Raw genomic sequence first — 26249 nt, 5'->3', positions numbered from 1 at the left:
AAAACACTTAAGTAATGGAATCTAAAAAGATAACATTTTCTTTCTTATTTAATCTCTACCCCATTTTCTTTCTCTCAATCCAAATTTGTGCAAAAGTAATATTTGGTTATTTGCTAAATTGAAAACCATGATTGTGTTATTTTTTTCCTGGACCTACTTCTGCTCTTTCTTTTTCAGTCATTGTGGAAAAATGCTCTTCTCAGCAAGATGCTTTTTCTTTTATCACTGCACATGGAAAATCCCTTTTCTTCCGACATTATTCTCTCTTTCTCTGTGTTTTTCCTCTCATGTGCTGCAGGAGATTTCAGACATGGATGTGCAGGAGCTGGTGATGAAGTCTATAGGTCGCCTGACCCTGGTGAGACAGACCTTCCCTCTCCCACAGAACTCCAGCCAGCGCTGCGTTCGGAACAACCACCGCATCAACACGTCCCTCTGTGACCCCAAAGACCCAAAGGCACAGATGCTAGAGGTGTGATACATTCCACCATACTCATAACTCATGCATTCAAGTTAATCACAAGTCATTTGACTTCATTTCCTTTTTTGATTGTTTCCATTAACTGTCATCATTAGCCTTTGAGCTAACTTCCTTTGAAAACTAGAAAATGTCAATGTGTGAATTAGCAGTCTTGTTTTGCTGGGTTTTTTAGTTCCTTTACCGTGCATGTGGGTGCCATTCCTGTTTTCTAACTAAATTTATTTTCCCAAATGTACATATACACAAATGACAAAATAAATTAACAGATGTGTTGTGTATTGAGCCACATTCATTACTGGTAAACACTGCATGGTATGTCAATACACATTATTTTTCAAAAGCCTTATCCTATATCAATTCATAGTTGTGTTGGTATATGTTGGTACTGACAAGGCAAATATATATATTCAGCAAGTCCGGGAGATATTTTTGATATTCACAAAACAGGACGATGATTTTAATACCGTTATTATTTGGTCATTAAGTTACCAACATTAGTTTCACAATTCCTTCTTGTGTTTTGAAAATCTGTTCAACAGAGATATTTTTATAATCTCTATAATTAAAAATTCTGTAGCAAAAAAAAAAAAAAAAGGCTTTAAACTTGAAAAGTTTGCGTTATCAATTTACAAAGGCCTCTGTATGGTTTTAATAATAAGAAAAAAAACATACAGTGTGTAAATAATAATTTACAGTCTACCTTCAGTGTATTGCCTTATATGTTGTTATCCATAAATTAAAATGATTAAATAGTCTGAATAATATATGTAATAAAAACACTTTCATGTAGATCACATATGTATATGTAGATCACATATATATATATATATATATATATATATATATATATATATATATATATATATATATATATATGTATATATATATATATATATATATATATATAAACAAATACATATTGATATTTCTTAGAATATTAATCCACATGATGCGCAAACAAATGAGGTTAAATCTCAAAATGCACTTGCAAGTGAATAATTTGTGTTATTTTTTTTTTTGTTTGTTTGATTGTTTGTATCCACATACATTTTTGGGACCACTCTATGTATTGTATTTCAACAAAATCTAGAACAATGTTGAGTTGTAATTCAGCCATTATTTTCAGAATGTGAAATAAGAGGAGACAGGTGCTCTTCTCCATGTAATGTTGAATGCATACTGTATAAGCAGCTCATGTTTTACTCTAAGGATTCCTTTTTGCTCAGTATTCAGGAGTTCTACCCTCTTTTACCCTGCACTGAAGCATATCACATCCCTCTTTCTTGACATATACCTTCCCTTTGGAATACTCCTTTGCACCTTTTGTTCCCTTTAGACCACCAATCCCTCATCTTCCCTGGAGAGAGCCACTAACTCCTGCACTTCAAACAGGCTTAATGGATTTACCTGGTCAGCTGATCTTCTCCCCCCTGAATTTAACCCTGTCTTTATCTATCTACCCCTTTGGCAGTTGCAGCTTTGTTGCTTCGGTGGTCTCGACTCATGTCAATGCTATATCATGAAATAGCCTTCTCGGCTAAAAACAGCCCACCCAAAAAAATGCAATATGGGTCCAAGAGATGAAACATAAATCAATAAGTAAGCCCTTTATGTTTTTGTTCTTGAAGATGAAAAATACATTGAATGGGGAAAAGCCACACAGCTCGACACTGTTGCTTGGTAGACTTGTGGATCACTGTCAAGTCTGCTTCTTTGGGTCATGGCTCTTTTTTTTTTTTTTTGTACGCCCAGTTGCTTTATGGGAGTCAGGAAGAGTAAACACAAGCAGCACTGGTGTTTCCTTTCATTGCTGGGATGGCGAAGCCCATTCCCTTGAAAACCAGAGGATGAAACTCAAGAAACATAACACAAGAACTTCATCCCTGTCGACTCCATCATCTTATTCTCCAGTCTGCTTTAAAGTTGATGTACACATATACTGCATAATTGGCAGTTCGTTTGCCGGCTCTCAAAGCCATTATTGCCTCATACCTGCAGATACCTGTTGATGGAGCCAACCATGCATGACTCCTAACATAATTAGAATAGCCTTTCCTTTGTGCTCCTCTGTTAACTGGTGAAGATTTTTGTCAAGACCATGGCCATATGCGAATAGATTACCTGAACAGATTGCTTTCTTGACAATTATGGCAAACCAATGTTGATAGCGAGAGGTTTTTCTCAGCTATTTGTCAACATGGTTGAGATTACTCAGACACTCGATACAGTGTCAAGTATGTGGGAGCAGAGCGGGTTAATAAACAACGCTGGAAACCTAATGACCGCTTCACTCTATTTATTACCTTCTCATTAAAATGGAGACAACACTCGGGTTAGATCAGAGCCGTGCAATTGATCAGAGCGGAATTAACTTTCTCCTTTTTGCCAACATCACTCGAAGTGTTAGAGCTTCTGTATGAGTGAAGTTGCCAGTTGTCCTGTATAATGCAGAACTGTATCTTAGGTAACAATGTTGTGTGCTATTTAAATGCTTTTAGCCTTCAATTTCTTATGTTTTTTTTTCACTATCTATCAAAAGTTTCAGGTTGCTTTTTGAAAAAGTTTGTTATTCTCACCAAGGCCATTTATTTCATCAAAAATACAGTAAAAATAGTAATGTAAAAAAAAAAAAAAAAAGTTTTGTAATTAATATATATTAAAAGGTATTGTATTCCTGTGATGGCAAAGCTGACTCTTTAGCAGTCATCGCTCCTGTCTTCAGTGTCACATGATTATAAAATTATTATAATATGCTGATTTAGGACTCAAATGTTTTCTTATTAATGTATAAAAAAGAAGTATGTGGAAACAATTATAACTTTTTCCCTTGACTCTTTGAATAGAAAGTTCAATAGAATATTTATTTGAAATTGATTTTTTCTAAAAATATACAGGCCAGATTTACAAAAAAGGGTAAATTAACGCCAGAACACAATTCTATAAAAGCGCGTAATGGAGGAGAACAATGCGCACATTAAAGTACACAGAGGCAGCCAGATCATTTCAATAATGACCAGGACAATCTACCAAGAGCAGCGCAAATTACTCTCTGTTTTAAGACAAATTTTTTTTAAGGGGAATACAATTTTGGCACAAATACCAGTAATTTGACGAGCACAAACAGTAGTAAACCACTGTCACGGTGCTTAGGAGGGAAACAAAGAGATACGAAGATGACAACACAAACTTGACTTTTAATAAATCAAACCAAAGGAGAGGAACACTAACATGGGGAGCAGTTGAGTACAAACACAGGATGACTCCACAGGGAAACATCAGGCAGACTACAAATTTATACTGAACCTAACGAGGGGCAGGCAGGTGCAGGGAAACAACTAATAATGAGACAACGAGAACAGGTACCAAGCTCAAATATGGGCATAAGGAAACACAAGGGAGAACTCAACACACACAAAACAAGAGTCTGACAACCAGGTAGCATGATTCATTTTAATACACTCCTTCCATAAATTTTGCATCTGAAAGTGAAACTCCTACAAATGCATATTAAGTAAGGTCAGGTGCAAAAAATAACTGCATCCATGCCTTTTCAGCACTAAATCTTCACTGCGCGTCTTTAGTAAATCCTGACAGTAATATTTTAACGCCAGAATTTCTTTACTGTCAGGTTTGATCAATGTATTGCGTCCTTGCTGAAGAAAATGATTAAATATTACAGTATTGAATATTAATGAAAAAAATGTACTTTTTGTATAAAATTAGGAACAAAGCCATTTTTGGCCCGCCTGTTTACATTTAATCAAGACAAAATTGACTGTTAAAACCATGCCAAGATGACCAAATAAAAAAAAATATTGTATTGTTACAATTGATGTCCCAAGTCAGACAAGAACATTAAAGACGTGTATGATGTGTGAAATGAGAGGTACTAAGTGTGTGTGTCTGTGTGTGTGTTTTCTTTTGCTTATTAAACTCCATTGTCTTCTAGAGCTCGTTCACTATGTGCAGCCTGTTGTCATTTCCACTGTAGAGACCTTTCATCCCAGCTGTACCCACTCAGACATAAATCTTTTTCTTGTAAGAGAATATTAATCTGGTGTCTCTGGCTCTCTGTGCTCACATCGTCTGTTCCTTTTCTTTTTGTGTTTTTGTTTCCCTGCTGCTTTTTGACGACTTGTCAGATCACCAACCGCTACATCTACGACACAGTGCTGCTGCTGGCCAACACTTTCCACAGGAAGCTAGAGGACAGGAAATGGCACAGCATGGCAAGTCTTTCGTGCATCCGCAAGGGCTCCAAACCCTGGCAGGGTGGCAAGTCTATGCTGGATACTGTGAAGAAGGTACAGTACTGTACAGGACTTTACGATAAACATGACCTGCTGGCCAGTCTCAGGCTATTTGAAAGAAATGTGCCTTGCAAAATTAAAATTTTGGTTTTCTTTAAAGTATTGAATGTTGAGGTTGTAAAATCTACTGATTTAAACGTATTAACAAGGTAGAGTTATACAGACATAGATTGTGAAATTGAGTAGACATAGTCTTGAAATCATTTTTGGTAACCATTACTTGAAGACTTGAAGACTATAATGCGATATAAAGGGTTATTAAAGGGTATAATGCATTGTAATTATTCACAATGTGCATTGTAATACATTATTTGTTAAAATGCATAGTGTAGCAATAAATTGATAAGATATAGATACAATGATTCATGAGATTGTACAGTGCATTATAAGGTATATATTACAAGGCATAATTAATGCATTAAAACTACTTTTATAATGCATCACACATAAAGGCTTTAAGTATAGTGTTACTGGATTTTTTAATAATAAAAAATGTATAAATTCATAGGTAACATTTATTTCTATATTATATTTAATGTTTCACATTTACTTTTATTAACAGTATTATTGTATAAGTAACAAAAACAATGATATTAATATTTCAGGGCTCCAGTCTGTGAATGGTCACATTTTGCGGAAAAAATTTCTGCGAGTAAATTTTGTGAACGGTCGCACTGGTGTGACCACCACGTTATTCAACTCATGCTGCCATTTCTGTTGCATATGAGAAACATCAAACAGCAAACTAAACAAAAGCGTAACAAAATCCCGTTACTCATTTGACCTGCACAGCACTTACCATTTATTGGCTTGGACCATGACAAAAACAAACTCCGAGCCCAAAACAGCTTTACTTAAGAACCAAAGTTGATTTCGGGACACTGTTACAGTACAGTACTGTGAGATCCAGCGAGAAGTATTTGAATTTGCCGCTGAATTAATAAAGATTGTCTGATCTGTTATAAACTGATCAGATGGTGCTGACGTAGAAAACCAGAAGCAGTAGTGCTAACTGTAACCATGGTGTTGCAGAAATAGTCAAATGTTATTAAAGTATTAATTTCAGGGTTTTTTGCAACGTTTTGAGAGAGAATTTCAAGCTATTTTCAATGACTTACAAGCATTTCATACAACTGTTTTAGCACTTTCCTTTATATTTTGAAATGATAAAATAACAGTTATAAAATCACTATTATAAAATATCAAATCATCAAGAAATCCGATTTTGTGTATGAAGTAAACCAAAACGTCACAGTTTACATTAATGTCATCAATAACTCACCCTCATGTCGTTCCAAACCCGTAAGACGTTCATCTTCGGAACACAGTTTAAGATATTTTAGATTTAGTCCGAGAGCTCTCAGTCCCTCCATTGAAGCTGTGTGAACGGTATACTCTCCATGTCCAGAAAGGTAAGGAAAACATCATCAAAGTAGTCCATGTGACATCAGAGGGTCAGTTAGAATTTTTGAAGCATCTAAAATACATTTTGGTCCAAAAATAGCAAAAACTACAACTTTATTCAGCATTGTCTTCTCTTCCGGTCTGTTGTGAGATTTCAAAACACTGAAGTGTATTGATATCCAGTTCGCGGACAAATCATTCGATGTAACCGGATCTACTTCAACCAGTTCATCGTATCGAACTGAATCATTTAAAACGGATTCGCATAAGCATTAATCCACAAATTACTTCAACTTTTTTAATCTGGCTGACACTCCCTCTGAGTTAAAAACAAACCAATATCCCGGAGTACTCAAACAGTACACTGACTGAACTGCTGTGAAGAGAAAACTGAAGATGAACAACGAGCAGAGCCAGATAAGGAACAAAAGATTGATTCGTTCTCGAGTTAAGAACCGGTTGCATCGATTTTTTCTGATCTCCAGTAGTTCTTTTGTACAGTTCAATTCAATAAACCGGTTGAAGAAAACTTTCAGAAAAACAAAATTATTAAAAAAATTATTTATCAATTAATTAATTTATTGCAATTTTTTGAATGTCTTATCATTTAAAACTGTATTTATGAATTAATTTGTTTTCTTCTTTTTTTTTAGAAAACTTTTCCTTAAAGGGTTAAAATGTAAAAATCAGTCACCATCCAAGTGGAAAACAGTTGGTTTGGTGAAGTGGATCAGTTAATTATTTTTATGAATCAGTCGTTTGATGTAGATGTTGGCAGTATGAAGCAAACCATGACCAGGTCAACAAAAACGGTACTAACTCTGAGCCCTGCTGATTAAGAGATGTGTTTGAGTGGGAGTTTGACCTTGGATGCATTTGAATTGGAAACTGAATGACTGTTTGGTTTTGAGGATCGTAATGAGTGTCTTTCAGGGTGCTGGTAGGGGAGTGGGGGAATGTTGTGGTACAGTGAAACTCTCCTCTACTCTGTCTGCCTGGTGTACTGCAGGGCCACAGAACTGGCTCACTGCCTGGGGTGAGATGACAGACAATGTTACAGGGCTAGTGACTGAGTGCTGGTTTAACACCATGCTTGGTGGGGAATGGCTTTACCCCCTAAGGGATGTACTGTTCCTCCTGTATCCACGTGTATCTGATCCTCCAGCATCTCACAGTAGAGATATCACCTCTCGTCTGGCTCTCACCTCCACTCCGCTCCCTGTGTGACAATGATATTAAAGCAGATAGGCCGATTTATTCAGACACTGGGTGACCACAATAACACACTGGCTTGTACCACCTTGGAATCTGCCTAGATTTTAACAGCCTTGTTTCAAAGGGATGTCTGGGAGCACAGGCATGCAATATATAAATATATTGAAATGGCACGTAGTACTACATACTTATTCTACTGTACATCAGCTGGATAATGGCCTTGTATTCAATTCCCACAGGACTGTTTGGACTGGAACGTTGCTTTACAGCTCAATTAGGGGAAGTTTGTGTGTAGCGACTTTACAAAGCAGCAGTTGGTGAACTAATTTGGAAAGCACTCATCAGCTTTTATAATTGGCTGTCTAATTCGTTCTGTCAGCACTGGTATTGGTAGAGTGAATTTACAACAATTATCTGTCTGTTCATGTGGGTTTTCCCTGGGCAGGACATGTTTTGGATTTGGTTTAGGGCTGGGGTTAGGGTTAGGTTTAGGTTAGGTAGGGTCACCGTGATTTTTGACAAGTAAGACATGTTCCTAGATCAACATATTTTGATGATCCTGGATCAACATTATTGTCCAAAAAATATAGACTTAACCCAACCCCTACCCCTAAACCTAACCCTACCCATAATTTATTCCTAAAATCAGTGGGAAATAATAGCTGATTAACAAGGGTGTAGAAGAACTTAACCATGATTGTAGGCCTAAAACAGATAATTCCTGAAAAGGTATATCTCAATTCTGATTGGTTGATTGGAATGTTGTTCCAGGATCAACAAGGATGTTGATCCAGGAACATGTTGTACTTGGCAAAATCATGCTCACCGTTAGGTTATGTAGGTTGGAATGATACTGTGGAGTTATCTTGGATTTTAAATTAAGGGTGCTGACAAAAAAAAAAAAAAAAAAACAGGGGGGACAAGACTTTTTGCTCATAGAGACAGTAGAGAGAGGAGGAAAAATGGTAGGGTCAGTAGGGGCATAATCAGCAAACTTCACAAGTTGGACTGAAACACTCATCTGCTATATGAGCTCTATACTTTAATATGTTGAAACCTGTGCACAAACCAGTGTGACATGCTCTGATTAAAAGCATTAAAAAGATATTATTTCCCCTTATTGACAAAAAAAATTGAAAATTGCACACCAAGGGGTTCAAGGTTATTAAACAGGGCTCGACATTAACACTTGTCCGGACCGGGACAAGTAGATTTTGTGAAAGGGCAAATGGAGGAGAATTTTACTTGCCCGACCGGACAAGTAACCTGATTAAAATTTTTATAACAAACAATAACTAGGGCAGCACTGAAACGTTGGCATATATGATTCTGATTTGATTACTTTCAGTGTAAACTGTGACTAATAACGGATAATGTATTGACAGTATGAAGGTTGTATCCAGACTTTCAGCTCGATTGCAAATGTGATTTTGATTTAATACAACTTAAGTTAAATAAACAAGTAATATTGACTCATTTACATTTAAGACACATTATGGATCGTTTTTTGCTCCATTTCGCTAACAAAAATAGTTCTAAGCAAAGCCACAGCAGAACAGTCACGCATCTCTGAGCAACACACAACAGTCTTTTGTTACTAAATGATTCAGCATTTTTGAACGAGTCAATGATTCAGTGAGCCATTTATAAAAATGGTTACTTGCTTCATTCATTGAATTAATTTAATGTATTTATTTTATGAATCGGTTGAATCAATGATTCACTCATTAAGACCCACTGGTGTTAAATTTCATATTTAAAAGTATCATTGCATTTTTCCAACATTTCATATTGGTATGTCAAAAAAGTAAAACATTAATCTAATAACATGATTTATGAATTTGCAATTTTGAGTAAATTATTTTATGGAACCTCTTATTAAACAGTCTGAGTAAATACATCTAAATGGCACAGTTTCTACTGATTTCATTTACATAGTAACAACCATATAGTGTCTTATTATTTAAACTGAATGTATTGATCAAATATTAGAATTCAATGTAAATCGAGACATGTACATTTAATCAGTTTAGGAAAATATTGTCATTCATAAAGTTAAAAAGTGTAACAGCAATCAATTTAAGGCAAATATAAAAAATATTTTGATTAAAGTAATACGTGATAAAGCACTGATAAGACTGCTTCAGAATAAATTATCACTTTTTTTCCCCCGGACAAGTATCTTTTATACTCGGACAAGTTAAATTACTTGTTCGAAGGACAAGCTCATGTCAAAGCTCAATGTCGAGCCCTGTTAATATAAACTATTTATTTATTTATTTATTTTAATTCTGTAAAGTAAAATATTTCTAATGGCAAAGCTGAATTTTTAGCCCTCAGAAATCATTTTATTTTGCTTATGCTTATCTGAAAGATGTATTATTATTATTATTATTATTATTATTATTATTATGTTTAATGTTGAAAACAGTTATGCTGCTTTATATGTGAATCAAGAAAGATTTTCAGGATTATTTGATAACTTGAAAGTAATAAAAAAATTATAATAATTTGTATCAGATTTTTTTCACATTGTAAATACCTTTTAATGTGTCCTTTCTGAATAAAAGTATATATATATATATATATAAATGCGTTCATATTAACACATTAAAAGACCTCCCTAGTGGCACCATTCTGTCCATTTTGTTTGACTAGTCTGACTGGGTTGATACAACAACATTGACTTAAACAATGGTGTGGCTTAGGGGCGGGACTTTCTAGCTGATGACAGCAGTGTGTTAAAGCCCTTATTTGTAGTTCTCTGTGGTGCCACATGTGGGGTTATAATTACACACATATATAATGTTTAAGTGGTTAATGGAGACATTTTTATCCATGTTTTTTATTAGATGGCAGCCATGGCATGTCAAACACGTGTCAAACTTTAACATTTGATTTATACAGCACTTTATTTGATTTTTATTTATTTTTTGTTTTTTGCAGGGAGGTGTCAGTGGACTGACAAGCTTTCTGGAGTTTAATGATAACGGCATTAACCCCAACATCTACTTTGAGATCCTGGGCACCAACTACGGAGAGGACCGCGGCCGTGGAGTCAGCCGGGTAAGAAACATCCGACTCAAACCCACAATATCGGTTTCGACGCTTCCAGAAACACAATTGTCTCAACTCAAAGAGCTTTTGAATTTTAATTGATAATCACAGAAGCCTAATGAATTCCATCAGCCTCCCTCAGAGAGCACAGTGCATCAGCACGCATTGTTTATCAGTTTTTCTGTTGTTTGCTCGTCTGTTCATCTCAGCTTTGGTGGAGTGAGGAGGTAGTTAAGCAGCAGTAACATAAGAGTCGTCCCCCAGCGATCCACAAGATAATTAATCTGTTCTTTCCATTCGTTTGTCGTTAATTACTTTAGTCATATTTATGTGTATTTGCTCATTCAAATATTGGTCCTAATCTATCTCTGTCTTCCCCACGGAATGTGGATCAATTGCTCATGACAGAACGACAGCTTTGAAGCTGAAAAATGTGTGGATCAGGCTACGCTCTCTGATGGGGATGCCCCAATCTCCACCCCTTCTGGAGAAATAAGTTGGCCTTGTTTATTTAACTGGAATAAATGAAATAACTGATTTGTGTCAGTTGCTGATCAGGAAGTCATTTATACGTTCCTTGTGGTTACGCAAAAGCACTCTGTCGCACTTTTTAGCATTTAGGCTGCAAACATCTGAGATTTCACTTTCATTTCTACAATTTTGAAACAATCAATGAAAAGGTTATTTATTATGCATTTGTTAGAAACACAAATTAAATTGAAAGCGGCTTTCTGGTGCATTAGTTTTACAGCACAGTTTATCAGAGCAGAAACCAAATGAACCTACAGTAGCTAGTGGAGTTGGTGTTAACGGTCCAAAATTAACAATCAGCTAATGGCTTTGGTGAGTAAATATAATTGTTATTTGCATGCTAATCAGTCACTTTATGAACTGCAACATTATTTATTTATTCTATTTTTAAAGGCATAGTTCACCCAAAAATAGCTGTGTAAACTCTCATTCTGACAGCACCCATTCGCAGCAGAGGATACACCAGTGAGCAAGTTATTTGATTCTAGATTTCTCCAATTCTGTTCAGATGAAGAAACAAACCTACCTACATCGTGGATGGCCTGAGGATAAACGTTTCAGTAAATGTTCACTTTTGGGTAAACTATTCCTTTAAAGATCTGACCCAAACCAGTGTAAGTGATGTGATCTGATATGGGATGTTAATCAGATGGCCAGTGATTTTCCTTGAGGACTCTGGTGTGCCAAAGTCCACAGACAACCATCAGACAACAGGCTAGAGTCATTTAATAATGCCACTTCCTCTCATCCACTGGAACTCACTGCAACCTTACTGCCATCATGCACAAATTAAATTGTCAGATTTCATTAAAGATAATGGTCTCTGACACAAACAAGATCTGTGCTGCACTTCCAAAAGATGAAATGAATTTTTTAAGTACAAAGTAATTACATTAAGCAAGTTTCTTTAATCAGAGTGGGTAATTGCTTCAGAAGGATGGCTTGTTATACTGGCTTCTGCTCACTACTGTTGGGAAAGTGCATGAAGAAATGTTTAGTTTAAGATTGAAGAGGCCAGCCGTGTTCAGTACAGCTTCTTAACCTTGTTTAAGAAAACCTTGTGAGCTTGAAGCTTGAATGATTAAGCCATTTTAAGCCATACAATACAATACAAACTATATTAAACGGCAGTTGTTAATTTAAATATTTTGAATAAAGACTTTTATATGATCATGAAATATATAAAATTCTAAAATAAGCTAAAGGGATAAAACTACCCCCCAAAATTAATTACTCACCATCATGTCGTTCCAAACCCGAAAGACCATCGACCATCAACTTTGTAACACAATTTAATATGTTCCGATATTTTTGATGAAATCAGTGAGTTTTCTGACCCTGCACAGACACCAATGCAACTACCATGTTCAAGGCTCAGAAAGGTAGCCAGGACATTGTTAAAATAGTCCTTGTGACATAAGTGGTTCGACTGTAATTTCCCATGTCATTATTCACCATGCATTCATGAGAGTATCACAACGCATGCATGTGATGCTGTTGACGCAGGAGCTGGTGTTCTGACATTGAACACATGGACGATTTTAATGATGTCCTTATACCTTTCTAGGCCTTGAATGTGGTAGATGCATTGCTGTCTATGCGGGGTCAGAAAGCTTTTGAATTTCATCAAAAATAAATGTAATTTGTGTTCAGAAGATGAACAAAGGTCTTACGGGTTTGGAAAGACATGAGAGTGAGTACATATTGATAGAATTTTCATTTTGGGGTAAAGTATCCGTTTAAGATGGGCCTTGAGGTTTCCTTGAAGCAAAATTGCATTAAAAAGGTAATTTCTTTATACAAAATGTATCTTAAGTTTAGGTTTTTTTTTTTTTTCTTTTTTTTTTACCCTGTTATAAATTTTTTACTATAAATCAAAGTAAAGTAATGAAGTTAATGATTAAACAAGAAACTTGGCCACTTAATTTATTTAGTTTTAATGAAGTTTAAATATTTCATGTACTAATTAAAAGCTGATTTGTGCTATTTAAGCTCTTTATAAACTATATTTTGTTTCTTTCGCAGTGAACAATCTATATTTACACTGGCTTGGTCATTTGCAAACAAATAGTATAGATAATCAGAATGGCAGTTTTTCACAAGTTCTGTACATATGTTAAAGCCACTTGTATTTAAACATCGATCCAATTAACTGCTGTGTTTCCAGACGTACACAATATGTTTCCACACTTGTTGACGTTGACCAGAAATCAGAACCTGTTTAATGTGACCCCCTGCTAACACATTAGCAGTAGTTATCTCAGCTTCCTCCTGTGAGGGGGATGTTTTTTCAGCCTGCTGAAAAACTCTATGAACTCTCTTGAGAGTCTTACTGAAAGAATATTTGTAGTTTTTTTTTATCTTTTATTTCTTTCATTTTAACAGTGTCACAAGAGATTGTACAAACCCTTGGTCTCTTTTCATATGGTCAATTGTCCAGAACATCATCAGCCCCTTCTGAACAGGCTTTTTAATGGCTTTTGTTCCTAACATAGACTTGTTGGTGGAGTAATTGGTGTGAAGGTGACTCCAGGGTAATGAGTGCTGGCCATATTTCAGCATCCTGCTTTACATTCTTCCACTGACCACCGTCTCCAGCTAAGAGATTCAAATGGTGCCTAGTAGTTTTGATTTTATAAAAATTCTATTATATACACTGCAATTTGAGCGAAAAGTAAAAATAAGGTTTTAAAATCTTTGTTTTGCATTCCACTAAATCCTAAAATGTTATTTCCAGCTGTAATTTAGATTTGAATCGCTTTTTTTGGGCTCCCTGTGTATGCACCACTACAGAGATATGTAGATATGTACTTTGTCCATATTGCCATTATAATGGTTTAAAGCAATCTGTCATAATTAGTTTTACCACCATGCAAGAATTAGTTTTCCACATCATTAAATCCATTGGCTACATTCCGCTCACCTCTCTATATATCAGAACATCTAAAAGCTTTACTGTGGCGTAATTGCTCGATTAGCCATTTTGGCTAATCATCCCTGCTGGGACACAAAATATTCTTTTGTTTTTGCTTTCATTGAAAATGTATTAGAGCACAGGTCGAGCAATCAGTGGGAATATGTAATGGAGTTTGCGCTAATGTGAAAGTCCACTGAGCCGAAAGATGTGGGAATATGTGCAGTGAAAAAGAAGAGGCTAGGTAGATGTCACTGGGAATAGAGAGGTAGGAGAGTCTATTACTAGCCAACTTAACATCCCTTCAGCATCAGCCACTCATTAAATATGCATGACCATCAGCAAGCACCAAGGTAGTTAAAACTTACATATAGAGTTTCTAACATCTGCTACATCATTAGCTTTGAAACATATATTACAGATGGAAAGTTTCGTCATTTGAAAGATGCCTTCTTATGCTCACAAAAGCTGAATATATTTGATCAAAAACAGAGTAAAAACAGTAATATTGTGAAATATTTTTTTACAATTTTAAATAACTGTTACTGTTATACAAAGATGAATTTTTAGCAGCCATTACTCCTGTCTTCAGTGTCACATGATTCTTAAGAAATCATTATAACATGCCAAATCTGTGCTTAAGAATGATTTATTGTTAATGTAGAAACAGCTGTGCTGGTTTTGTGGAAACCGTGATACTTTGTTTTCAGGATTCTTTGCTAAAAAGTTAAGAATTACAAAGCAAATAGTAATCTATTGTAAAATTATAATATATTTACTGTCCCTTTTGACAATTTTAATGCATCCTTGCTGAATAAAAATATTAATGTCATTAAAAAAAAAAATCTGACTTTAGACATTTGAACAGTAGTGTAGTTTGCACAAGTAGCGATTCTGGGCTCTCTATCGCCATCTGTGGTTGAATTTAATTGCGATGGAAAATATTTATTTTGTGCAGATTAATCGGATGGTTTAAGTTCAGCATCAAATGTGTGTGCCATCAGTTTGGATGTTGTTTTGCTGGCTAATTAAACCACGCCAGCTTTAGCTAACAGATTTTACAAGATTATCTTTCTTCGTGACAGTAGTTGACCTGAACAAGAAAACTGAGCTCACAAAACAGCTTATGCTTTCAGCAGATTGTGGTTTGACACATTTCAGCATCACAAAACTGAGCTTACGTAGCTACAAGCGCCTGCATTCACACACTTGGATCATTCTCAACAGTGAGCTACAAAGCATTTAAGGCCTGAAACAAGCTCTGTTTGGAGACTTGGTAAATGTGGCCTTCAGGGTATGGCCAGCATAGTACAGCATGACTTTGAGTGTGTTATATTAATATTCGTAAATGGCCCTGGCACCTTTACGATAGGGTGATGTGCATTAATGTGTTCGCCAGCGCGCAAGGGAAGGTTTTAGAAGCGCCTGTGTTAAATATGAGAAAACTGTACAGTGGGGAAAGATATCCCCTCAGGTCTGACTCCCCATTTCCCCCAATTTTCCTTTCCATTAGGTAGATTCAGATTTTCTTTGAGAGGTGCTGTCTCGGTCTGTAGGATTGAAGGTAGAGAGAGAGAGAGCCAGACGAGCAAGGCTATCATTGATTTGTGCTGCTTTAGAGGTTTTCTTTTTTTTTTTTTGGCACATTTTGTCTAGACATCTCCCTGTAGATTGCCAATGTGCCGGGGTTTCTCTTTTCAACAGCAGCCTCTCTTCAATTTTCCAAGAGTAGAAAAGATATCTTCCCCCGTATGTGTGACAAGAATTGTATTATCATATTGTTAAACCAGGAAGTTATTGAATAGATATGGAAGAAGAGCTGGGCATAGCTGGGCTTTTGTTCGTTGCTCTCCCATATTTACTTCGTTGTTCCACACCCCTCCTTACTTCCACATTGTGGATTTATACAGAGATCTATTACTTTTTTTTTTTTTTTTGAAGGTGAATATGTATTTGTTCTATTAAGTCCCTCTTGTTTTCTTTTAGACCATCTTTTAAATATAATATTATAGAAATTGCAGATCACAATGCAGGTTGTATTAAATTATTTAGGTTATAATGTGAATAAAGTCAAGGTTAAAAGTCTTTGAGGTTTAAAAAAGACACCTAAACTGTACATTTTAGAAACTGACAAGGATACTGCCCCAGACAGCTTTTTACCTCTTTTTTTTTCTGAACGATTTCGCTAGGATTTGCCTACTTGGGTTTTACCTTGACCTCTGTGTGAGATGTACTTCACTAAACCTTTAACAATAGTCAGATCTCAGATAGATACCTTTTGAAAAAAAAAAAAAAAAATTCATCATTCTTGGAAATGCTTTATTAATGATATGAAAAGCCCCATCCTGCAAGATGAGGGGGTTGGTTAAATATTTGTGATCGTAGAAAACAGGCGTTTTGTACACTGCAGTTTTAATGAGAAAATGCTTAATGTTGTGAATGAATTTGCACATGATTTTAGGCATATCAAATACACCATATAGACATATAAACAGGGGGCTGGTGACTTGATGGCTTGGTGGTTTATTTTGTGAATACCTGCAAAACAATACGAGGTGTTTTGTTGTTGGTGGTGTTTTATTTTTTTATTTTATTTTTCACCTCATTTTCAAATGTTACAACATGTAACTTAGATGTTCTTACATGGAAATCCAAACAAGCAATTTTTTTTTTTCCCAAGACCATGATTTTGCTGTCATCTCCTTAACACATTTTTCTTTAATGTGATCTCATGCCCTTCGCATATTCTTCTGCAATGTTTCAGAAATCTGTAATCTTCCCTTTTTGTTCATTATTTATTTATGGCTGTGTATTTAGTGTTTGTATTGTGGCTGCATGCTGTGAATAGTGGTAGAGATAAACATCCCTTGCTCTCCCACAGGATGAATATCCCTCAGTACAGAGAAGCGTAGTCCTCAAAGAAGAGGTGCCTGTCAACGCCACAACTTTTCTGGAACAAATATCTGTTTTGGCACTGGAAAACACCATAAGACTTGTAGTGTGCGAAACAAAGTACCCCGTGATTGTCATTTATTTAGAGACTTTGAAAGAAAACACAGGGTTAAACACCCTTCTTGATAGATGGATAGATGGATAGATAGATAGATAGATAGATAGATAGATAGATAGATAGATAGATAGATAGATAGATAGATAGATAGATAGATAGATAGATAGATAGATAGATAGATATTGGCGTGTACCCTCTTTAATTGGTCTACAAAAGGTGTTAAGTCTTAAATTTTCCTTCATAAAACTTGAAGCAACCTTGCTCATTAGTAGAGAGTGTATTGAATGCTCTGGTCATAGGTGGGGGTTCTAGATCAGACCCCCAGTGTGCCCTCCTGCCGTCTTCTAGAAGAATTACATCATGTAAACCCCAGGATTACCGAAGACAGTGCGGTTTAGACTCTCCATGCATTCACATGTTCCCGCTCCAGCTGGATTAACACAACCCAGCGAGTCTATAGTGTCCACACCTCTCCATACTTTAGTGCCTAGTCTTGCCAGTTGTTTCTCTCACCTTCTTCCTCTTCGGTGTCTGAGGCTTTGATCACCACAGGCTCCTCTGCTGCCTGCTGATAATTACCAAGTGCTGATGAAGCCATCAGAGAAAAAAAAAAAAAAAAACTTAGTGTGTGCCACAGGTGCTGTGTCCACTTAACTAAAGGTCAAGCAAAGGTGTAAAAGCATCAAGTGTTTTTTTTGTGTTTTTTTTTTTTTTTTTTATCAGAAAGCAAAGATTACGGTTGATTCAATGCCAACTCTGAAACTCAAACATGAAAAGTTTCGTATGTCAGACGGATTCAGAAAAGAAACGCGTCCCCATTCTTCATCATAATGCCCAAGGCTATTGTCTGTGCTGGACAAAAGAATCATGTGTCCTTCTAGCTCTCAAGGCTCTTTTGTGAAACGTTTATAATTTCTGAATTGAAAATGAATTGTATTTTTGGGAAGCAGTTTTAATCATATTTGAACAAAAACTGCTTATCGTATTTGGAAAGATTTCCACCAACTATATTTTAAAAGATATTTTTCATGAATGCATATATTGTACTTTGGACATGTTTTTTTTTACCTAATCCAAATTACTTGCTTTATTCTGTTAAATTTCAGAAATTTCTGCAGAATTTTTGAAAATACCATAGCAATAATAACATAATTTGACATCTTTATGACAAGGCAAGATAAGTAAAATGTCATTATGTGCAACTCGACAAATATTTTACGATATTTATAATTAATTAATAATTGAAACACACACACACAAAGAGAAATATATTATAGGTACATTTTTTTACTTTTTTTTTTTCTTAACTGATTTTTAAACTCACATGTATTCAATACTTAGATGTTATGAATTTTTACCTGACAGTTACACCACATCACATTTAGAGTAAATTGAAGCTAGCAAAATAAAGTTTTCCAAATTATGTGAAATGAACTTGTATATTAAGAGTACATTTCTAGCTTGCCATATTGTTTTAAAGTATATTTTTTGTAAAGATTTTACCATTTAATTTTCACGTTTTTCCAAACCCATATAACCTTTTTTCTTCCGCTGAATTTCTGAAGAATATCCTGGCAGCTTTTTTCCATATAATGAAAGTCAATGAAAACTGGACCTGTCAAGCTTAAAAAAAGGATGCAAAATCACCATAAAAGTGGTTCCATAAGTCATATGTGGTTTTAATTTGTGGCTGAACTGTCCCTTTAAATCACATACATCTTTAATCATTACTTTCCTAATCATTACCCTCATGCTTGCGATTTTATTCATGAGTGTAAAAAAGAGGAGTAAAAAGAGAAAAAGTTCCTTGTCCATCCCTGTAGTAAGTCTAATTAAAGAGCATCTTGGTATCAGGGTCAGTGCTCTTTCAAGGTGCTTCCTCCGGGGAGAGATGGAGCATCACGCCACAGTTTGACAGCAAAAGCACACGACAGCGCTCCCCCGTGTAAAGGCACTTAACAATCCACAAACTGAAATATTCAACAGGGCAACATCATTATCTGCTGGCTGGAAGTGAGGCTACATCATACAGGCTTTATGATGTGGGCTAATCCCATATACAGAAAGTTTCCTCATGACTGAATTAGTGTGTCCCCGAAGCTCACCATCTCATGCCTCGAGCAGCGGATGAAGAGAGGATGCAGGGATCTGGGGTCAGGAACCCCCAAGTCTTTTGGACTTTCCTGTTCAGGTGCCTCATAATGCTGTTTTGGGGCAGGACTTAAGGGCAGCATAAACTTTAAAACTGCTTTAAATATGAAGGAGAAAGAGGCATTCACAGTTGTTCCTGTCTTCTCTCTGTTTGTCGGTCTCTGGCTCGCTCCTTTGCTTTCCCTGGGAGTCATGTTGTTGGAGAAGGTTGAGTCAGTCCACACTCTGTCAGTGTCTTAATAGGATGAGAAGGAAGTAATTCACAGTTGCCCTAGATATTGCTGAAGGACATAATAGTCTGTACCCAGCTCTAAATTTTAAGGTGGCGGTAAAGAGGGACGTACACTCCGATAAGAATCCTATTTATTATTCATTAATTTGATATTAAATGAAGATAATATAAAAATTTCAACAAAGCATTTTTTTTTTTTTTTTTTATTTTGCTTTGTTCATGCTCTTTATGAACGTTCAAATTCATTGAATCTATTTTGAATAAGAGTTTTCAATTTTTTTTTTTTTTTTTTTTTTTTGTAGATCTCTTTATTTTACTGCATCAAATATTGGCATTCATTACTTGCTTTGGGCAAAAAGATTCAAATAAAACATAACACAGTATTTAAAAAAGTATTATAAATGAGCTTAACTTTAAATATACAGTAAATGTTTAAAATAAAACATTTTAACATAATGCTATACAGTATAAATTTTGAAGAAGTATAGATTATAATAGTATAGATTACCACAATATATGGCAAATACTATACATCTGTTTGTGTGCATTTAATAAATTCTCAGTTAGAAACAATATACAGCATCATTTAGATCTGGCCTGTTACAAACAGACAGTGTTTTGGCCTAGACAGTGAATACAGGTTTGTTTTTCTTTTTTTACGTAAATTGTTTAAATAATTTTTTTCCCTATAATGACATTTCTAAGAAATAATTATTAATAATGCTTGCAGTAAGCTCAAACATGGCCTTTCTGGGAACTTCAAAAACTAATTAGTGAATACTTCAGGTGATGTATCTTTGACTTTACTGAATTTATACAGAAAAACACAATTTTAATCTTTTGCATGAACTAATTGACTTTGTTCACAAAGCTTTTTTAAAATGGCTCACGCGTCCTCTCTGAAGACCTGTGCTTTGACTGAAGATTAAATATTAAATAGATTGGCTTTAGTCCAGCATTACAGTCAAATTCATTATTGTTTAAACAATCATTAGTTCAAATGAATATTTCATTTAAACTGATAATTGTGTTTACAAAACTCTTTTAATTGGAAACATACTTTCATTGCTTATTTATTTTTTCCACTTTTTAATTATTTTACGAATGTGTTTGCAAGAATCAATTTATAGTTTAATTATAGTTTATCTAGGGGAAAGCAGAGTAACATCTGACATACAGTAACCATATCCTAATTCAATTAACAAAAGAAAGTCTTGTTTGTTATAAGAAAACAGTTTAAGTCAGATAAAAACAGCCGTATGTAATTCCTTTTACCCAAATAATAACAAAACAACTGCACAAACATTTAGAGTAAACCTAATCTATTTTTAACAAAATAAAAGTTTTCCAAACCATATGAAATTAACTTAAATATAGAGAACATTTCAAGCTTGAAAAAGTCAGAAAAAATACTTTTAATATGTGCTTTATAAATACTAAAAAACAGCCATTATGCTAGTTATATGCATGCCATATTAAATTTCAGAGGTCTAAGGTGTTAGCGGTTTATTTTTCCAACTGTTTTGGTGACCTTGTAATATGTAGTTTATGTAAAACCATATTGTCTTACAAAATTTTGCTTCTCAAGCTCCTAATTTGAACAATGTTTAAATATTTTTACTGAACAACGCGAAAAACACTCATTAAGAAAAAGCCTTTTTTGCAATACGGGTGTCATTAGGTCGGTTGTACAATAGTTTCAGTCCATTTGTGTGAGATGTTGTTATTCCATTCAGGATCTGCCCAGCTAAAAGAGCACGGACTGAACTTTGATGTACAGCCCGGAGCTCCTCACTCCTTTCAGCAGTCCCTAGCGTGCTGAGTCTCCCAAACCTTAATTCTGCTTTAGTTTAGCACAGACAGAGAGAAAATGTTACTTTATTGAACATTTGTACATGTCTTGTACTTCGTTTAGGGGGTGGTTGTGGTACACCTCAGTGTGGTTTCTCTTGAACGAAACCGAATAGACTGGAAACCCTGAAGGGACTTTGCCTTAGCTGAATCTTTTTCTCTCATTAGACAACCTCATTATCAGACATTGATGTGTGTCTGTGGGCAAAATCAATTCATACCATTGATAGGAACAAACAGACCGCCTGCTAGTTCAGATGTCAGCTGTGTCAAATGAAGAGTGGAGGCATCTGCTACATTCAGCCTATTAATGGATTCTACTACTACTCGGATATTAAGTTCTTCTTTTATATAAAAAATTATATTTATATTATAATATTTACTATATTCAGAATAGTATTATGCAATTAAAAAAATGAAGGAACTCTCTTGTATATATATATATTAGATTTCTATATCAGTGTTTGTAGAAAATGATGTCATGTCTAATGTAACCTCATTTGACTCTTAAAGGATGTTGGGCATAATTGTAAGTTTGCTGCTAAATTAAAGCCCACTCATCTATATTTGATGGCAAAACCACTCATCAATCAGCGTATTGAGGTGTTTTTGAAATATGCATGCCGAGATGTTTGGGATGACTTTGATTTAAGACAACTGTCGTGATGATTAAATATGCCTTGGTGGGCAGTCATGCTTTGGCCATTTGCATGACAGGTGCTGCTTTGCATCGTCAGCATTTTGTTTCTGTCGATTGATCTCCAAACTACTTGTGAGTTACTGTTTACAAATTGCCTGAGACAGGGCTCTACTGACATGACCCTGCCTGCAATATGTTAGCGTTGCACGATACGTCCCATAAGGTCCCAGTGGAGCGTCCTGGCGTGGGCGGGCATAACTGCTAAATTAATTGCTAGACAAAGTAGCTAATCCTGTGAACATGGATGCAGTGAGGTGGAGAACTCAACAGAAGTGTAGGTCAGTATTGGCAGTATGTTAATTGCTTGGATGGTTTGATTTTAATTGAAAACAGAGAAAACAGGTCTTAAAAGTGGGATCTATTTTTTTTTTCTTGCTGGCCCTGTCAGACCTTTTGTTCTTGTTTAGATTTGCATGCACTACCACTTTTAATGTTGAAGTCGGTAACACTGTGTCCTAACTGTATGCGACGTGACAAGACTCCAGCGACAAGCAATTTGGGTGTCCACACACTAGACGCGACAGAAACAATCAAATATCACATCCAATCAGAATCGAGCGGGCTCTCTCTGGATGCACTCTGCTCTCACAAATAAATGGATAAGTTTATATTCTAATTCATAAATATTAGTCACACATATGCAGGTGGTAAAAAGTAGGAGCAATAGGAGTCCGGCAAGCTTTCTGGTGGTGGTCTTTGACTTTCCTCTGCCTTACACTACAACAAAGTGTCCCATCATCATCCTGAGACGTTATCGAAAGCCTAGCAGTACCAGCTGCCCGGTTGCTCATATCCACGCATCACCTTTGAAACTATCTGCTAACTCTGCCTCTGCAGCAGAATGGTGGCAATCGCATCTGATCAAGGTGAACAGATCCATGCAGAAAGTGCAGAAATGGCGAGAGCAGTCAGTGATACGCCTGCACACAAAATGGGAAAGTGCAGAATAGAGCGAGGCATTATGGGATGCTAATGGTGTCATTCTCTTGCCAGAGAGCCCAGAGAGGCCTTCTTGTTTCTATACTGCAGTGGAAAATGAGCTCTTATCTGTCCTTCTGAAGATAAGAGGCAGACCTCTCTCTCTCTCTCTCTCTCTCTCTCTCTCTCTCTCTCTCTCTCTCTCTCCTTTCTGCTTCTATATTTTAGACTTGAAATTTACAGTACTGTCTCTCGAGAAGATGCAGCTCACCCCAACTGTTAGAGGATGACAAACATTCCACCGCTGGTTTGAGATTCAGCATGCAAAACAAATTTTATGTGACAGAAGCACTTCCTGTCACGCCATGGCCTCTGAAATACCCCTGCTGAAGCTCTTGAAGCTACACACTAAACAACCGAAGAATGACAGTTGTTCTCCAGCGATTGTGAACCACCAAGAATGCTCTTTGAACGTTACCAAGTTGGCTTTGTGTGTTTCTCACCATTCCCAGAAGTCAACACAATGAGCAACGAATCCAGAGGTCGATGGATGTGTCGATTAATGCTGACGCAGTCAGCGGCAGCGATTCAGCAAAACAGCTGCATGTTTTCCCACGGTGGATAATATTTTATCGATTAGACAAGGCTTGAAATTTCTCACAGGCATTTAGCATGCCTTGCTTGCTGAAAATGTAACGGTTATTAGTTTACTAGACGTTCTCAAGAAGACCTTTATCGGATATTGCCGATTTGGCCTCCATGGACAGCGCCGGGGTTTTATATTACATTGTTTCGCAATCAAAACATAATTACCGATTTACAGACTCACATTTGCTTTGAATCTGCTTTCCAGGGCCACTCTTTAAACCCGGCCTGTTTCTCGAGATCAATGTGGAGACACTTAAAAGCATAGCAGTGTCCTTAACCACAAAAAGGTTTGTTTTAATTAATGGAGCTTTTCGAATCAATCAATCGTACATCATAAAAACATTCCACCTGCTCCCACAGGATAGGAAATGGATTGATAATAAATGTTTAATGGCTGAAAGTGAAGGTTGATTGTCTATTGAATTTTGTCATTTTATAAATGCATTTAAGAGACAGAAACAGCATTCTTTCTCTTTCTCTTTATTTGCGCCAGATTGCTGATCTATATGGAGCAGCCTTTCTGGAAGATCGAGACTAGACACAGAGTGTCATGTTTCAGATATATAGACATGCAGTTCAAGTGAATACATTTATGTATGGCTTTATCTTGAATTTATGATCATGTGTCTGACTCGTCCTTCCTTACCTTTTATTATGTGTATAGATCAGTTTGAATTGTGTGGACAAAAAGTTCACATTTATGCTTTCAACCTGTTGAAAGCTAAGTGTCTTTCAGCTTAACTTGAATGAAAAGGAACGCTTGCTCTGTTGCAAACCCTAAGCTGTGTCCCTATGGAAACCTTTCAAGGCATCATAGAAGGTGTAGGGGAATAACTCTAATGGAAATATATAGTTTAATTACAAAATAAATGTAACTGTTACAGTTAATGAGAAAAGAAAAATTGGTAATTAAATTGCAGTTACTTATGAAAATGTTTAAGATTACAAAAGAGGTTACGTTACATCTTAATCTTAATTCAAGTGAAGAAGGATTTTGAAAGTCTGACAGTAATCAGTGTTGAGTAGGCTACTACTGTAAGGTTAACCCTGCCTGCTTTAAATGTTTCACAATGATGAACGCTTGAAAACGTTCCTTAGAAAATTAGAAAAAACAATCAAAAAGTAATCAAATGTAATCAGTTACATTAATAAAGTAATTTAAATAGTTGCACTACTGTAAATTTTAAATTGTGTAACTTGTTATTTGTAGTCTGTTACATTTCACAAGAATCCTTCCCAAAACTGAAAAAATTAAGCTTGCTGCCACATTCTGGATTAATTGTAACGGTTTGATAGAACTGTCTGGAAGACCTGCCAAGAGAGCATTGCAATAGTCCAGCTTGGACAGAACAAGAACTTGAACAAGTTGTTGTGAAGTATGTTCTGAAAAAAAAGGGGCCTGATCTTCTTGATGTTGAATAAAGCAAATCTGCAGGACCGAGCAGTTTTAGCAATGTGGTCTGAGAAAGTCAGCTGATAATCAAGGATTTTGGCTGTTTTTGATGTAGTTTATAGTTGATGTGCCTAACTGGATGGTGAAATTGTGATGAAACGATGGGTTTGATGGAACCACAAGAAGTTCTGTCTTGACAAGGTTGAGTTGAAGGTGATGGTCTCTCATTTATTATATATTAATCTTTTATATATATAGACCTTCATCTATTATATATAGTCTATCCTTCAGCCCCATTATATATTACAAATCTTTCCTATATATCCTTTCTAATCCCAAAATGCATTGCGACAAGCTCAATAATGTTACAAATATGTTTCAAACATATTTTAGGCAAGGTAAATAATTTGACAACTCTATTTTATATTTAGTTTTGGTAGATTATTATCAATTAGATTATTAGAACATTATTATTATTATTTATGTTTTTGACAGTTTATTATATCATGCTTGCTTCGAAATAATCAAAATACTATATACAGTACTGTTTATAATATATCACTTGTTGACTTGTCCGTGTTCTCTCTTGTATGCAAGATCTTCCAAATCGGCCACTAATGAGGTTTCATTTCAGCTAGGGTGTTGCCTTAAAATGTAGGGAGAAAGACTGCTCACTAGGTTTTAGAACTGATCATTTGGCTCTAGGTGTACTGAATTTGTTGAAAGGGCAGAATACCTACAATAAGAAAGAATGAACGGTCTCAAAGGTCAGCATACACCTGAAGAAGAACAGGTTAGTTCTTCACACAACTTTTGGCTCTTTGATGCAGCGTGATATTATCCAATATTGACTCTCAAGTCACGTCAAAGAAACACACACAAATTCACACACAAGTACCCCTTTCAGCCCATTAATATTTTAGATGATTTGATTACATAATGATAGTAGACTGGTACTTCAGACAGATTTGATAAGACTGAACATAAAATGGCTGCCTTGGGTGAAAAAAAAAAAAAAAAATAGCACACAGCGGCTCTGAAGTGGATAGTTATTTAAAGGCTCTGTCATCCCAGCCTCCATGGGATGGCATGTACCCTGTCTAATCCCAATATAAATATTATGCTAATGACTAGCCGGAGCCCTCGATATTGCGGCTCACAGTGTGCAGTGATATGTTGTGTTGACGTGTTTTAGACCTCTCTTGCTTGTGAAGGTGAGCTTCATTTCCTCCAAGGAAATTCATTTTTTTCTTGAAAGTTGTGTTGGTGCCATGTTTATGGATGCATAAAGGGTGACATTTGTATTGCACGGACAAAGCGTGACATTTGTATTGGTACAAAGCTGGCCATGCAAGAGTGTATGGCAGTTTATTATTCCACATATATTTTTGTTGCAGTTTGTATTCTGTCATAAGAGTACTTTCATGGGAAACT

The 26249-nt window shown here is 35.8% G+C and overlaps 1 protein-coding gene across 4 annotated transcripts in view; it reads left to right on the top strand.

Annotated features, from left to right (window-relative positions):
• grid2 (glutamate receptor, ionotropic, delta 2) overlaps positions 1-26249 on the top strand; it is a 398666-nt gene that overhangs the window by 274601 nt on the left and 97816 nt on the right. For all 4 annotated transcript variants that reach the window (XR_003292669.1, XR_003292670.1, XM_026270097.1 and 1 more), the window contains exons 6-8: positions 299-472; positions 4624-4785; positions 10357-10476. Coding sequence is in view for 2 of the 4 variants with exons in the window: in XM_026270097.1 (XP_026125882.1) it covers positions 299-472; positions 4624-4785; positions 10357-10476 (456 nt within the window). In the remaining 2 variants the exon portion in view is untranslated. The remainder of the gene's footprint in view (positions 1-298; positions 473-4623; positions 4786-10356; positions 10477-26249) is intronic.

Source organism: Carassius auratus, chromosome 8 (genome assembly GCF_003368295.1).
Source record: "Carassius auratus strain Wakin chromosome 8, ASM336829v1, whole genome shotgun sequence".
NCBI classification, from domain to species: Eukaryota; Metazoa; Chordata; class Actinopteri; order Cypriniformes; family Cyprinidae; genus Carassius; species Carassius auratus.
The sequence above is the reverse complement of the archived record's forward strand: the minus strand, read 5'-3'. Positions and strand labels throughout refer to the sequence as shown.